General features: G+C 42.0%; 5 protein-coding genes across 7 annotated transcripts in view; 2 read left to right on the top strand and 3 right to left on the bottom strand.

Moving 5' to 3' along the window:
• Positions 1-255: 255 nt before the first annotated feature.
• On the bottom strand, positions 256-769 carry LOC133841955 (lysozyme D-like). The gene has a single exon (XM_062274812.1). The coding sequence runs from the start codon at positions 725-727 to the stop codon at positions 305-307; it is 423 nt and encodes a 140-aa protein (XP_062130796.1). The 5' UTR covers positions 728-769; the 3' UTR covers positions 256-304.
• A 1,005-nt stretch (positions 770-1,774) lies between these two features.
• On the bottom strand, positions 1,775-2,290 carry LOC133841960 (lysozyme D). Its single transcript, XM_062274816.1, has one exon. The coding sequence runs from the start codon at positions 2,239-2,241 to the stop codon at positions 1,819-1,821; it is 423 nt and encodes a 140-aa protein (XP_062130800.1). The 5' UTR covers positions 2,242-2,290; the 3' UTR covers positions 1,775-1,818.
• Positions 2,291-2,979: 689 nt separating this feature from the next.
• Positions 2,980-3,480, top strand: LOC133841959 (lysozyme D-like). Its single transcript, XM_062274815.1, has one exon. The coding sequence runs from the start codon at positions 3,012-3,014 to the stop codon at positions 3,432-3,434; it is 423 nt and encodes a 140-aa protein (XP_062130799.1). The 5' UTR covers positions 2,980-3,011; the 3' UTR covers positions 3,435-3,480.
• LOC133841943 (uncharacterized) overlaps positions 3,028-13,336 on the bottom strand; it is a 35,110-nt gene continuing 24,801 nt past the window's right edge. For 2 of the 3 annotated variants that reach the window (XM_062274798.1, XM_062274800.1), the window contains 4 exons: positions 6,472-6,939; positions 5,893-6,195; positions 5,498-5,830; positions 3,028-5,290 (listed from right to left, as the gene is read on the bottom strand). In XM_062274798.1, the coding sequence (XP_062130782.1) occupies positions 3,787-5,290; positions 5,498-5,830; positions 5,893-6,195; positions 6,472-6,939 (2,608 nt within the window). In that variant the 3' untranslated portion in view covers positions 3,028-3,786. Of the gene's footprint in view, positions 5,291-5,497; positions 5,831-5,892; positions 6,196-6,471; positions 6,940-7,090; positions 7,138-13,336 lie in introns of those variants that run through there. The other variant, XM_062274799.1, reaches the window with a different exon arrangement.
• LOC133841953 (lysozyme B-like) lies at positions 11,174-11,725 on the top strand. Its single transcript, XM_062274811.1, has one exon. It carries the CDS (start codon positions 11,233-11,235, stop codon positions 11,662-11,664), a length of 432 nt encoding a protein of 143 aa, XP_062130795.1. The 5' UTR covers positions 11,174-11,232; the 3' UTR covers positions 11,665-11,725.

Raw genomic sequence — 13,336 nt, 5'->3', positions numbered from 1 at the left:
ATTGATTGCTTTAAAGTGGGTGATATCGGTATATGAGTCTCAAAAGGCGCGTCATTTGAAATTACTTTTTATTTACAAGTGCTTTGTTTGGATACTCTCATATTGGATATCAATTCCGAGATAAGTTATTATCATAAATTGTCTTTACCATTGATAATGTTCATTCAGTTAATGTATTATCTTTAAACTTTCAAATATATTCATTCAAGAAATCCATTCTTATATTCTATATGCGTAGTAAAATTCAATGTGAAATATTTTTGCATTAAGAATTTTATTTTTTCAGGAACTCAGGGAAAAATGCTTAGAAGCAGCTATCGATGGAGGGCAGAGAGCCGTCGCAGTACTTCCAGGTAGCCCAGGCAGACCAGCCTTGTTGTCCAAGGATCTTCTGAGCGCAACGGACAGAGTTGGTGATATCATCGGTCAACAGAGCGTTGCAGCTGAGGGAGCACTCGTTGTAGGAGAAGCGACCGGTATCAGGCTGGCACCAGTACAAGTTGTTGATCTGGAAGATTCCATAGTCGTGGGAGCCGTCGGAGTTCTCAGGGCCAACAACGCCAGTGCGGTAGTTGCTCTCGTGGTCAGCAATGCAGGTCCAGCGAGCGAGTTGGTCACGAGGAACACCCAAGTCGGACATCTCGCGGGCCAGAGAGCAACGATCCATGGTGCGACCGAAAGCGGGGGCGGCCAAAGCCAAAGCAACCAAAACGATGAAAGCCTTCATGATTGTAAAAATTCTTCAGTGAACTGATGTTAAATGGCTGAAACGGCAGCTCTTTTATAGTTTGAAAATATCTGCATATCTGCGTTTAGCTTAATCCAAAGTTCGAGTAAGATATGAAGTGGGAGATAGTCATTTAAAATAAGGTTTAAGTACTTGGAGTTGATAGCGCATTCTTCGCTCCCCCTGGGATCGTCATCGACATAATTTTTTGAGATTAGCGAGTTGGTAAATATGGGGGTTAAGTACATTCAGTTTTTTTCCACACTAACGATAACAGTTTGGAGATATCTTGCCCTTAAAATACAAAATCATTCCAGATATTCATAATCAATTAGGCTTTCAACAGGGAAGGTCCACCTGGTTCATCTGGAAGGAGTGGTTATGGATCTCTACCGTCCATCGACAGCCGCTTCTAAGTGTGAATAAAAGCTTGTGGGGTTTTGAGTCATTGAACCATATATAATGTGAACATGGGAAAATTTCAAAACTTGCAAGCAATAGTCGCCACTCTTGGCATTAAAAAAATGATATGTACTAAGACATTGACAAGCCATTAATCACACTTCCTTATTCCAAAAGCTTATCGCAAATGGAGCATTTAAATAATCAGTGGGAGGCTACAAGTTGAAGACAACAAAACTAGCTTATCTAAGAAAAAGTGGAAGCTTCATCATATAGATTGCAATTATTATTTTTATGGTTGTATTTTGTTAAAAATTAGTTAATTTTAAAATTTTATTAAAGACTTAAATCAAATAATAATAAATGGTTAATATAACTTCAACCAAGGAAGCTAAATATGGCTAAACAACCTTCAATGGATTTAATTTCTTCTGTTCGATAGGAACTAGACATTTTAATTTTAATAATAACACAAGTGTTATCGTATTAAAATATACTTCTTCTATTTTTTCTTTTACTACTATTCTCTTCAATACTCACATGCCATTCAATAATGTTAATTGGAATTGTTTATTAACTTTCTGAGTCGACCCAATCCAACAGGAATCATAGCCGAACCAACTAACTTCAATAACGAAACAAATGTGAATTAGAAAATGTATTTTATTAGGAACTCAAGGAAAAACAGCTTAGAAGCAGCTGTCGATGGAGGGCAGGTAACCATCGCAGTACTTCCAGGTGGACCAGGCAGACCAACCCTGCTGTCCAAGGATCTTCTGGGCGCAACGGACGGAGTTGGTGATGTCATCGGTCAACAGAGCGTTGCAGCTGAGGGCGCACTCGTTGTAGGAGAAGCGACCGTTGGCAGGCTGGCACCAGTAGTAGTTGTTGATCTGGAAGATACCGTAGTCGTTGGAGCCGTTGTAGTTCTCAGGGCCCACAACACCGGTGCGGTAGGAGCTCTCATGCTCAGCAATGCAAGTCCAGCGAGCGAGTTGGTCACGGGGAACACCCAAGTTGGACATCTCACGAGCCAAGGAACAACGGTCCATGGTGCGACCGAAAGCGGGGGCGGCCAAAGCCAGAGCAACCAAAACGATGAAAGCCTTCATGATTATTGTAGTTCAGTGAATTGTAAACTGATGTCGTATTGCTGGAAACTTGGTGCTTTTATAGGAGGAAATTATCTGAGCTGTTCAGTCAAGTATCGTTATCTGTAGTACTCCTTACTATAAGATGTCTTACCCTAGACATATCTTTAGTTTTTGTATTAATGTCTAGAGTTTTTGCTAATAGCTGTCTGAGCTATTTAAGATAATAACAAACCACAATTTTAAACAATTTGTGAATCCCCGACTCGAGGGAGATAAGAACGTCAGCATAGAAGAATATTTAGAAGAACTTAAATATGACACCTTATCGATTATTATGTAATTCATTTAAATGGCATTTCAAAATGTATCTTATTTTTGTATACATTTATCATAATTCTTATTACTGAAAATTAAATTAAAAACTATTGCCTACTTTCGTGCGCACATGAGCTAAGTATCTTAGAAAATGTCAATCCGTCTTATACTAGCTATATAAGAAATATTTTTGCTGATGGTAAAAGTCTTTGTTATTAATAATGTCCTTAAAATTGAAGTAATTATATATTATATATTGTTTAATTTATTGTTTAATTATAAAGTTTTAAATAGCGCATACAAACTGTTTTAATTAGGTTACCAACCGATTGAGTGAGATTCGTATTTTAAGTGTTTAGTACTTCGAAACAAAAAGTACTTTAGATAATTCTTATACGAAGATAATTTTTCCCTATAAAAGCGACAAGTCGTTCAGCTTTTCGACATCAGTTCACTGAAGTATTCTTACAATCATGAAGGCTTTCATCGTTTTGGTTGCTCTGGCTTTGGCCGCCCCCGCTTTCGGTCGCACCATGGACCGTTGCTCCCTGGCTCGTGAGATGTCCGACTTGGGTGTTCCTCGTGACCAACTCGCTCGCTGGACCTGCATTGCTGAGCACGAGAGCTCCTACCGCACCGGTGTTGTGGGCCCTGAGAACTACAACGGCTCCAACGACTACGGTATCTTCCAGATCAACAACTACTACTGGTGCCAGCCTGCCAACGGTCGCTTCTCCTACAACGAGTGCGCCCTCAGCTGCAACGCTCTGTTGACCGATGACATCACCAACTCTGTCCGTTGCGCTCAGAAGATCCTTGGCCAGCAGGGCTGGTCTGCCTGGTCCACCTGGAAGTACTGTGATGGTTACCTGCCCTCAATCGACAGCTGCTTCTAAACTGTTTTCCCTGAACTTCAAATAAATATCTTAGTTTGAAATTGAAGATTGCCGTCTTTTTATAATTAAGGATAATGCGATGATTTGTTTTGTATTGTAAATTTAAAGATTTATTCGTAAATGTTTAAATAAAATCTGTATAAATATGAAGTAATAATTAGGTGTAGAAATGATTAGCCTAGGTCAACTAGTACCGACTGACTTAAGAGTTAGGGACCCGATTTGAAGCTGCCACCGAATCTAAGCTAAGAAATACTCGTTAAAGTTTTGCATATGATGAATGGAAATGGATGCTTATAGTTAGAATTGCTTTTGTATTGCACAGGAGCTGGAGTATCTGATCTATGGACGTCTAGTAAAGCCCAGAGGGTAGATCCGTGACCTTGGAGCCTTGGGTGTAGGATCGCGTGCGTGAGGAGACATTGGCCGAGTGTTGATTGGCGGCAGGATAGTCGTGCATTCGCATGGCTGGATTGCTGCTGAAGTAGATCTGCTGATTGCTGCGCGACTTCTCCCTAACCATGCCCGGAGAGTCCTGTGTGGGATCGTGCGTGGAGGCGAAGGCCGCCTCGAGACGTTCCACATTCTTGGTCACGCGACGTGCTTGCAGAGCGGCAGTGAGATCCGGTTTGGGATACTTCTGAGGTGTGTTCATGCCCGTCATAAAGAAGACACCGTTAAAGTGCTGTGCCGGTGGCGCTGGAGCTGCTGGCTTGCTGTTGGAAACGGAGACTTGTCGCTCCACCTGCACCGTTTGCTGAGCTGTGCTATTCCTCAGAGCGAGCATTGTGGGATCGTGCTCGTCGTGCCGCGCGTTCATGATGACATCGAGCAGCTCACGATTGATGCTCGCATTGTAGGCGGTCGCTGTGGTATTCGCCTCCGTTTCGGGCACATCCATGACATAGGACTGATGCTGTTCAGCATCATTGGCATCATAGTCCACTTCATCGAAGAAGGTCTGCATGGCAGCCAAACGTTCGACTGCAGCTGAATCGCCAGGCATCATCAGACCATATTGAGAGCCCTCCTGCTCGGAGCAATCGGTGCGTGGTACAAGATGGGCCAGAGATCGGGACTTGCGTGGCGGTTGTGGCACAATGTTGACGGGAACAATGTCTTGTTCCTGCTCCACAGCGGCACGCTGATGTTTGTCTTTACCGGAGCTTGCCTTCGCCTGGTTGGAGATCTGTTTCTCTGCCTCGCTCACAATATTGTCCAGCTCCTCGATGACATCTTCTATGGTCGCCGCATCATCGTCATCATCATCGTTGATTTTCATCTGTGATTTGCGTGATTGTTTGTGATGCTTCGACTTTGAGGGCAGCACGAGAATGGGCACTGGACTCAACGAAGCACCCGTCTCCGAGCTGCTAATGCCCTCATCCTCGTGTTCCGAGCAGATCTGCTTGCTACCTCCGGGAATTTTTGTTGTGGGAGGCACTTGGCGCGGCAATGCAACTGGTTGATGCGCCTCGACCGGCTTAAAGTTGGACTCTTGAGCGCCCTGCAGCCGAAAGATCTCACGTTGCAGCTCGGCACAGCGCTCTTGCAGGCGTCGCTCCATCGATGTGAGCACTGTCTTCTCCTCGTGCAGTATTTGCACACGACGCTCGAGTATAACCATTTGACTGCGTACACGATCTGCATCTCGTGCCTGCGCCAGCATTTTGTCCACATCAATGTGCAGCTCGTTGAAACGTTTCAGCTCGCTGCGCAACGCATCCAGCCAGGGTGACGATGAGGAGATGGTACGCGCCAGCGTGCTAGTCTCCAGGCCCGCTTGGCAAAGCTCTGCTTGGATATAGAGACGCTGCTGCAAACTCACGGCACTCTCAATGAAAGTGTTGAGAAATCTGAGAGATAGAAAGAGAACGAGATGAGAGGATATTCCTTATAAGTAATCCTTAGAATATAGAGTATTTCTAAAAGGGTATTCCGTAGAGGGAATTCCTTGGAGGGTATTCCTTTAAGTAAATTCTTTACAGGTAATTTTCTAGAGAATATTCCTCTGATGGTATTCCTTAGAGGGTATTCCTCAGAGTCAGGGGAATATGACTTACTTGATTCCCGCGCATTGCAGTTCGCCGGAGCCGCCGCCGCTATTCAAAATGCCAATAAGTAGACGAAACCGCACGGGTTCACTGCATCGTAAACGCAGCGTAGACATCGCCTCCGAGACAGCGGTGTGTCCGGCGGCGCTAATCTTTTGCCCGCCATTACCCTGGCCAAAGGGCTGTCGATCGCAAGCTGAAGCCAGCAACTGCAGTGCCAGAATGCGTCCTCTAATACCCTGTCCGGTAGCGGAGGAAGCGAGCGGCATTAGACCGACGGGTGTGTTGCCTAAGCGGGCTATGGCATCCAGAGATCGGGAACAGCAAATGCTCAGGCATTGTCTATTGGATTTATAAAAAAGGTTAGGATAATGTCTAGACATTTATTGGGCTGGTCTACTTACAAGCAGGAGAGCTCGTCGAGCAGCGCACGACGCTGATAGCTCTGTGGATTGCGTGACATGGCCAGGGAGTTGGTGCCTCCAGCGAGTGGAGCAGGTGCATTGCTTGCTTGGGCCATTTGTATGGCGCGCAGCACCTCAAGCAGGTGACTAATGCCATCCGAGGGTGTGGCCACAAATTCCTGCACGAAGCTGGGAAAGGAGACGCGCAGATCGGCACGCAGCTTGGTCAGCAGATCGGTAATAGAGCCAAACTGACGCAGTGACATCTCGCTGTCACTCTCCGGTGGCGCCGGTATGGGACTTCTGTGGGGTAAGATTTAGGTTTGCATTACGTTGACCACTTTTTTGGGAACATTTTACTATATACAACTATGAAACCACACTCGTTTAATTTCCGAAGTGCTGAAGAGAGCGCAGTCAAGTTTTAAAATATAAATAATCTGCTGTTAACACTAAATAATATTGCCTCTTAGTTTAGTGGCTCTAGTTATTATTGGATCTGACATATCGGAATGCATTCAGACTTGAGACAGACAGACAGATTATAAAGCTTTTGGGATAATCCCTCAATTAACTCACTTGTAGCCCGAGTGCTTGGCTGGCAGCGTGGCAGCTTTGTAGTCGGCCTCCTTAATATTTCCGCCTCCATTGATGTTGACATCGTAGATGGACTGCACTTTGGCTGTGCCGCTGCCCTTGGTGAACTTCCTCAACGACTGCACATAGTCCTCGGGATTATAGACCGGCGGTCGCTGGTTCTCTTTGCTATAGACGGGCGCCTGTGGCCAGCTCTGCTCGGAGCCGGCCATTTTGTAGGAGGCCAACGAGCCATTCAAGCTGCTGGTGCCGCATTTGTTGGTGCCCGAGACGCTGGAGAGAGCTGGCGCTGGCGGGGAGGCCTGCGATGAGGCCTGACCACCAGAGGTCTCTTTGTGCGACGGCAATTTGGGCGAGGCAATCTCGCACACGCTGGGTGCCATGTCGAACTTGCGGTGCTGCTGCTGCTGCTGCGGCTGCTGATGGTGTCGCTGCAGCGTCGAGCTGTCACTAGAAAGAAGAAAAAAAAGTATGGAGGGAAGTCGTTTAATAAATGTTATTGGCTTGGCCTGGCGCATTACTCATGCAGAACTCGAATTGCGGATTTCGTATAAACTATAAATACTACGGGCTGGGTTGGGGACGACAGCTCGTTACGCACCGGAAAAACAAGACATTCAGTTTATTGAGCATTTTACGGCACGCGGAGAGGCAATCGAACAGGTGGCAGACCGAAAGACAAGTCAACAGACCGACTGACAGACAGACAGACAGACAGACAGACAGATAAGGCGCTGTCAACGACACCTGGTGAGTGGCATGTGGGCTGCCGTTTGGTTGGGGACTGTTTCCTTGCACCAACCGTTGACAACTGATCGAACGCCTCGCTGCCAGATTGAATCGTTGGCACTGTGGTTACTCAATTTTGTGTAAGCAAAAAATATTGTAAAATTTGTTGAATTAGCATGTCAATATCCAACGATATCGGCATTAAAGGCGTGCACTTTCACTAGCCGATAGAGACACACATAGCGCAAGCAATGGAGAGCGAGAGAGACAGAGATCACGCTGATCTCTTGATAAAAGTCTGACTGACATGCACCGTTAGCTGACAATGCGATCTAACGGCACACGCGTATCTCTGTGAACTGTGCGTCGTCGTCGTCTGCCTATATGCAAATGAGTTTCAGTCTCAGTCTCAGTTTTGAGTTTTGAGTTTTAACTGGGAAATTATGACGTGCCCCAATGCAAAGCTAAGAAATTTTTAATGTTGCTCGTTTTTATCAAATCAGACGCATCAGTCACGTATTTAGCTGCTGCATACCGTGCGTTCACTCCGCCATTCCATTGAATTCCAATTGTTCTTGCAACAGGTGTGGCCAAGCCATGGCAATGAGTAGACTCCAACTGCAGCTCGGCATGTGCGGGAGGTAATTGCATTGCGTTGTGGTGATTAACCATTTCTCAATGATTGCCGTGAAAAACCCCCCAGCATAAAGTATGGAAAGATCATGGTAAAAGCAAGCATGACTAATTAGAGGTTGTGCTCGACTGTAAAATACCTTTTTGGACTAATCTAAATCATATAATATATAACTGCCTAATAAAATTGAGATTGATATGTGCAGAATTTTAAATTAAGAAATGGAAGCCCAAGAACTGAATCATATGCACTCAATGTGCCCAATAAAATTAACCTTGATGTGTTTACAATATGAAAATAAGAAATTTTATATAATTTTATATAAAATAATCTTCCACTTTTATTTATAAACAGCTTATTTGCAAATAATTTTTATTTTTATATAGATTTATCTAAGTTTACTATCCAAAAGTATTACTTTAACAACAGAGTCCTCATCTCAAATCTGTTGTTAATAGTTAAAATTATAATCTAATGAACTAATTGGTCTAACATCCAAGGTAAGTATTCAATATACAAGGTAAGTATGCTAAAAATGTTGTATATCTGCCAAAAAAAAAAACTTGGCAAACGCTTCAAGTGATGATTAAGTTTTGTATTTTGAGAAGGCGGCAAAGTTGAAAGAACATTTTAATATGCGTAAGATCAACTGAAGTATTGTCACCAAATTTGGTAGCTACAGCACTTATCATTCTAGAGATCTGGCTTTTAAAACGAGCGATCAGACAGAATGTCGGAGAGACGCATACGCTAAGATTACGCATACGTAATTGAGTCCGAAAAAAATGCTTAATTTTTTAAACAAAGATTTCTTATCACAAATTCATTACACCCAGCTGCCGCATTCATGTGCCGGGTATAACATGTGGTTGATCGGCAAATTGAAAACGTGCGCAGCAGATGAAGAGCAGCATCGAATTTGCATAAATCAATTTGAGCAGACAAAAACGAGAGCAGCCAACGATGAGCAGAGCAAAGCAGAGGAGAGGAGAGGAGAGACCTGCTCTCGATGAGACACTTGAGACAGCTGGAGTTGGATAAAAGTGCCTAATGGAAATGCATTTACATGTAACATAAAAGTGAATCAACGTCGCTGTTGCCACTGATAAGTGATCAATTTGAAAAGTTTGCTTAATGCAGCAATAAAACTGGTCGTCGCTGTTGCTGTCAGGTTGAAATTCACTAACACAAAACAAATAGTATAAAAGAAATACATATTTGCTATTTTATTGATAACGTCAATCGAAAGTTGCGCATAAAACTTTTTTTAATACTGTCAACCACAATTCGTCGTCGCAATGTTTGCCAATCAAGTCAAGTGATAACAATCAATGCAATGCACTCCATAAATATGTAAGTGCGATCAGCAAAGTAATCAAGTGTTGTCCGATGACTTGGTCAACAATTTGGCTAGCCAATAAATTCAGGCGCTAAAATTTTAAGAGATCCGGTACGGCACACATATGGCTCTAATCACGTATTATTTATCTATCTATTGATTTCCAGTTCGTTCTAGAATTGACAATTTCGATTGCCTTTATCTTAATAAACAAAATTGATTGCAATAAGAAAGAAATAAATAAACAAAAAGCTTGCGATATTAAAAAAAAAGAAAATAACCAAACCAAAACAAAATTAAACATAACAAAAAAAAACTAACAACAATTTAATCTATAACAAAGCAAAGGTTTTGACGACTTTGAAATACACTACACTCATTATTAGGGACCAACTTCATTGTACTACAAATATGCCTATTATTTAGTAATAGTTTATAAGAAAAATCTATTGTCATACTTTCAATTTTATGGTGTACAAAAAAAAAGTGCCAAAAAAATCACACGCTCCAGTGATCATTAATCAAAGTGCTGGAGTATCGCGTACTCTTCAAGTATCCCATTATTTTCAAGTGTTACCCGTGTATTATTTCTATCAATGAAAATATAAAAATGGGAGCAAACCATGCAAAACTCTATACAACTTATTTATATGCGATAGAAGTGGAAACACGCCACCCATTTAAGTGCTCAGGTGACGCAAATCATTCGATGATGAAGAAAAGAAATAACTGAGATATAATATAAGGGAAGGGCTGAGACATTTAGTTTGTAGATTGTTGTGTGTTTGTGGTCAATTATGGATCCATAACCCTTGGCTTTAATCGAATAATGCCACGCAAATCATGTGTAAAGTTGCCTTTCTGATAGTCAACAAACATTTCATCATTGTGTTCACAAAGGTTCATTGAATTTTCTGGGAGAAAGGGAAAAGACCTCGAATCTCGACGTAGCTGATTAGCATAATTGTTGTTACGACTTCGACTACGACTACGACTTCGTCTACAATGGAACCAAGGCCTGGGATCTCTTTAGTTTTTTTTTTCGGCAACTACTTAGAAAGGGCTGAGTTTAGTGATGTCTGGTTGTGAAGTTAACAACTTGTCAATGAATGCGTCTTAATCTGTTATCTCTTTAGTTCGAGATTAATTTGCAGATTTGTCTGCTGTTGAATTTTTATGGACCTCACTGCGTTTGAGTCAAGTGAAGTCAATTGAAGCTGAAAATGAAGTACCCATAAAACTAAGAGGCTAGATCAAAATAGAGCTGTGGTCGGACATTAAACTTGGAGAGCCACACAAAACGTGCAAAAGATGGGAACTTGGAACTTGGCGAAGTGCACGTGAATGAAAAATATGAAGTGCAATTTGAGTCTCGAATAGCTCGAATGCCGCACAATGAATAAATAACTACGTTGAACATGCAACCTCACTGATTGCGTGAACAAAGCCTCAACTCGTTGAAGAGTCTCTCTCTCTGCTCCCCCCTCTCCTTGTCCAAGACAATGCCAGCTGGCTAAATATTTTGAATTAGTTACGTTATAGAGCTAGGAAAAAAAACACACACACAGACAACTGAGAAATAAAATAAAAGAGAAGATAATTGTGGCAGCAAACATGCGTGCGAGGTCATGATTTGGAGTGAGTGTGAATACTTTGAGTGTACGTATGTGAGTGCATAGCTTAAAGTTGTTTTGCTTTGCACTTATCGGAAATTCGCAAACTTTGCCATAAATCGGGTAATTACCAATGTTATCTGCTTGCTAACTTTTATAGTGGCTGCTGCAACCTGCGTTTGTGATTGAGTCTAACTCAATGTGTGGCAAGTTGAACCTCAGCTTACGATGGGGGCATTCGCTGCTTATCACAATGTAAACTGCCTTTAATTACTTGAGGCGGTGCACCCTCATCAGCTAGCATAAGATTAATATTTATCCAACTGCGTTAGGTTCACATTTTGAGTTCGTATAAATACTGCAACTTGTGCTGAGGTCAATCAACAGTCATTCGACTTCCACTGCATCAACAACTTCAACTTGCAATCATGCGAACTTTCATTGTTCTCGTCTTGGCAGCCCTGGCCCTGGCTACTCCCGCCCTGGCACGCACCATGAATCGCTGCTCGCTGGCCAAGGAAATGGCCAAATTGGGCGTGCCCCGTGATCAGTTGGCCCGCTGGACTTGCATCGCCAAGCACGAGAGCTCATTTCGCACTGGCGTCGTGGGTCCCCCGAATTCGGATGGCTCCAATGACTACGGCATCTTCCAGATCAACGATCGCTACTGGTGCCAGCCGCCCAATGGCAAGAAGTCCAGCAACGGTTGCGGGCTCAGTTGCAAGGCTTTGCTGAGCGATGACATCACCAAGTCGGTGCGTTGTGCTCAGAAGGTGTTGCAGCAACAGGGCTGGCCCGCTTGGTCCACCTGGAAGTTCTGCAAGGGCCATTTGCCCAGCATTGATCCCTGCTTCAAGTAGAGTTTGCAATTGTAATCGAAGAAGATTATACAATAAAAAGAGCAAAGCATAATGACGACCACTTTCCACTTGCTTTATTGACCAACATTTTGTGGCAAAGCTGTTGATGACAGCAGTCGATTAATGAACTCATTATATCGCTCTGCAGCAGCAGCAGCAGCAGTAGATATATCTAAATAAAATCGACTTGGTTGCATTGGCAATTTAAGAAAATTGCTAAATTGTCCTCGCTATTCCCCTGCACAGCACAGTTTAGGCCTTTTTGGCCAACATGCTCTAGAAAAGTGAAATTTTATATAATGGCCCACACATAACCGAGCCATTATGACAGTTTACTTGGCCAGCCAGCAAGCCGGTGAGACGTTTGGCCAAAACGAATGATATCTATAAGAAATTATTGCAAAATACCAACTGGCAACATGGGCATGGCATCGAAGTCGGTGTCGAAGTTGCGAGTTGTGAGTTGGAGACGCAGCTAATGGCTGGAAAACAAGTTAATTTAATTTCCAATCGTAAAACAAATTACGTATGAAAGCATGCCGTTATCGTGCCGTTTATCTAAGAGAGAGATGGAATAATAGAGCGAGTAAGACAGAGAGATATAGATGTGGCGAAAAGCCAACGACTTTGCTTGCGTTGAAAATTTCGTCTTCGATTTGAAATGATTTCAATGCAATTGCGAGTAAGGCCCAATGCACAATGTAGGTCTATTGCGATTGCCATTTGTGACTCGCTTGGCCATTTTGAGTTTCTGTTGTTGTTGTTTTTAGGCCTTGTCATCGCCTGTAAATGTTTGCGCACCAAAATGGTAAACAACTCGACTTATCTGGTCATCGATGGTAACAAATCTGTATCAATTCTCAAGGGCCTCTCGATAGGGTTGAATGACTTGGCGCAAGTGCTGCTTTGGTCAAAACCAGAAATATGTTTCCAATTTCAGATTAAAGTGGAATTCATATCAAATATGTTTTGTACATAAAGTTATTGAATTTTTAGACTAATTTTTGTAGAGTGAATTGAACAAAATGTCAAAATGTTAGTGAATTATTATGTAAGTTACTTTTATTTTCTTTAAGAAACTTTTGAATTTAAAGATTTATTTTATTGAGGTGATAAATTTAAAATAAGGAGATACTTAGACAAGGGAAATAAGATGAACAGTTTCTTAAAATATCATCAGTTTAATATTTGAGTAGTAACTTAAGATAATTTTGAGTCAAGTATAGAAATTTTGGAATATTAACCAAGTAAGTTATGCATAACCTTTTCTTAAACTTTCCGTTTTAATAGGTATTTAATCTTAGAAATAGTACAACTTTAATAAGTTGTAAAGAAGAGTGAAATTTTCAGAATTTTAAATAAAGGAGTTATGCTAAGTATTTACTTTCAGCTTTATTAATTACTAAAGCAAACTTGAACAATCTTAGGAATAGTTTTTGCAGTTTTTAATGAAATAAACTCATTGAAGAAGCAGTGAAAACAGTTTTCTGATTAATCTACTTGAAGCATGTTAAGATTGTTGCTCATTATAAGCAGGAAAACTTTTTGTATACTGTTTAATCTATTCTCTCCGCGCACAAATTAATTAAGAACACTCTACAGAAAAACTCACTTTCTCTAGGATTAATCAAGCTAAAAACTTATAAGTAGTACTTTCATCTGTGGTCTGCTT

The sequence above is a fragment of the Drosophila sulfurigaster genome, chromosome 3 (assembly GCF_023558435.1).
Source record: "Drosophila sulfurigaster albostrigata strain 15112-1811.04 chromosome 3, ASM2355843v2, whole genome shotgun sequence".
NCBI lineage: Eukaryota > Metazoa > Arthropoda > Insecta > Diptera > Drosophilidae > Drosophila > Drosophila sulfurigaster.
The sequence above is the reverse complement of the archived record's forward strand: the minus strand, read 5'-3'. Positions and strand labels throughout refer to the sequence as shown.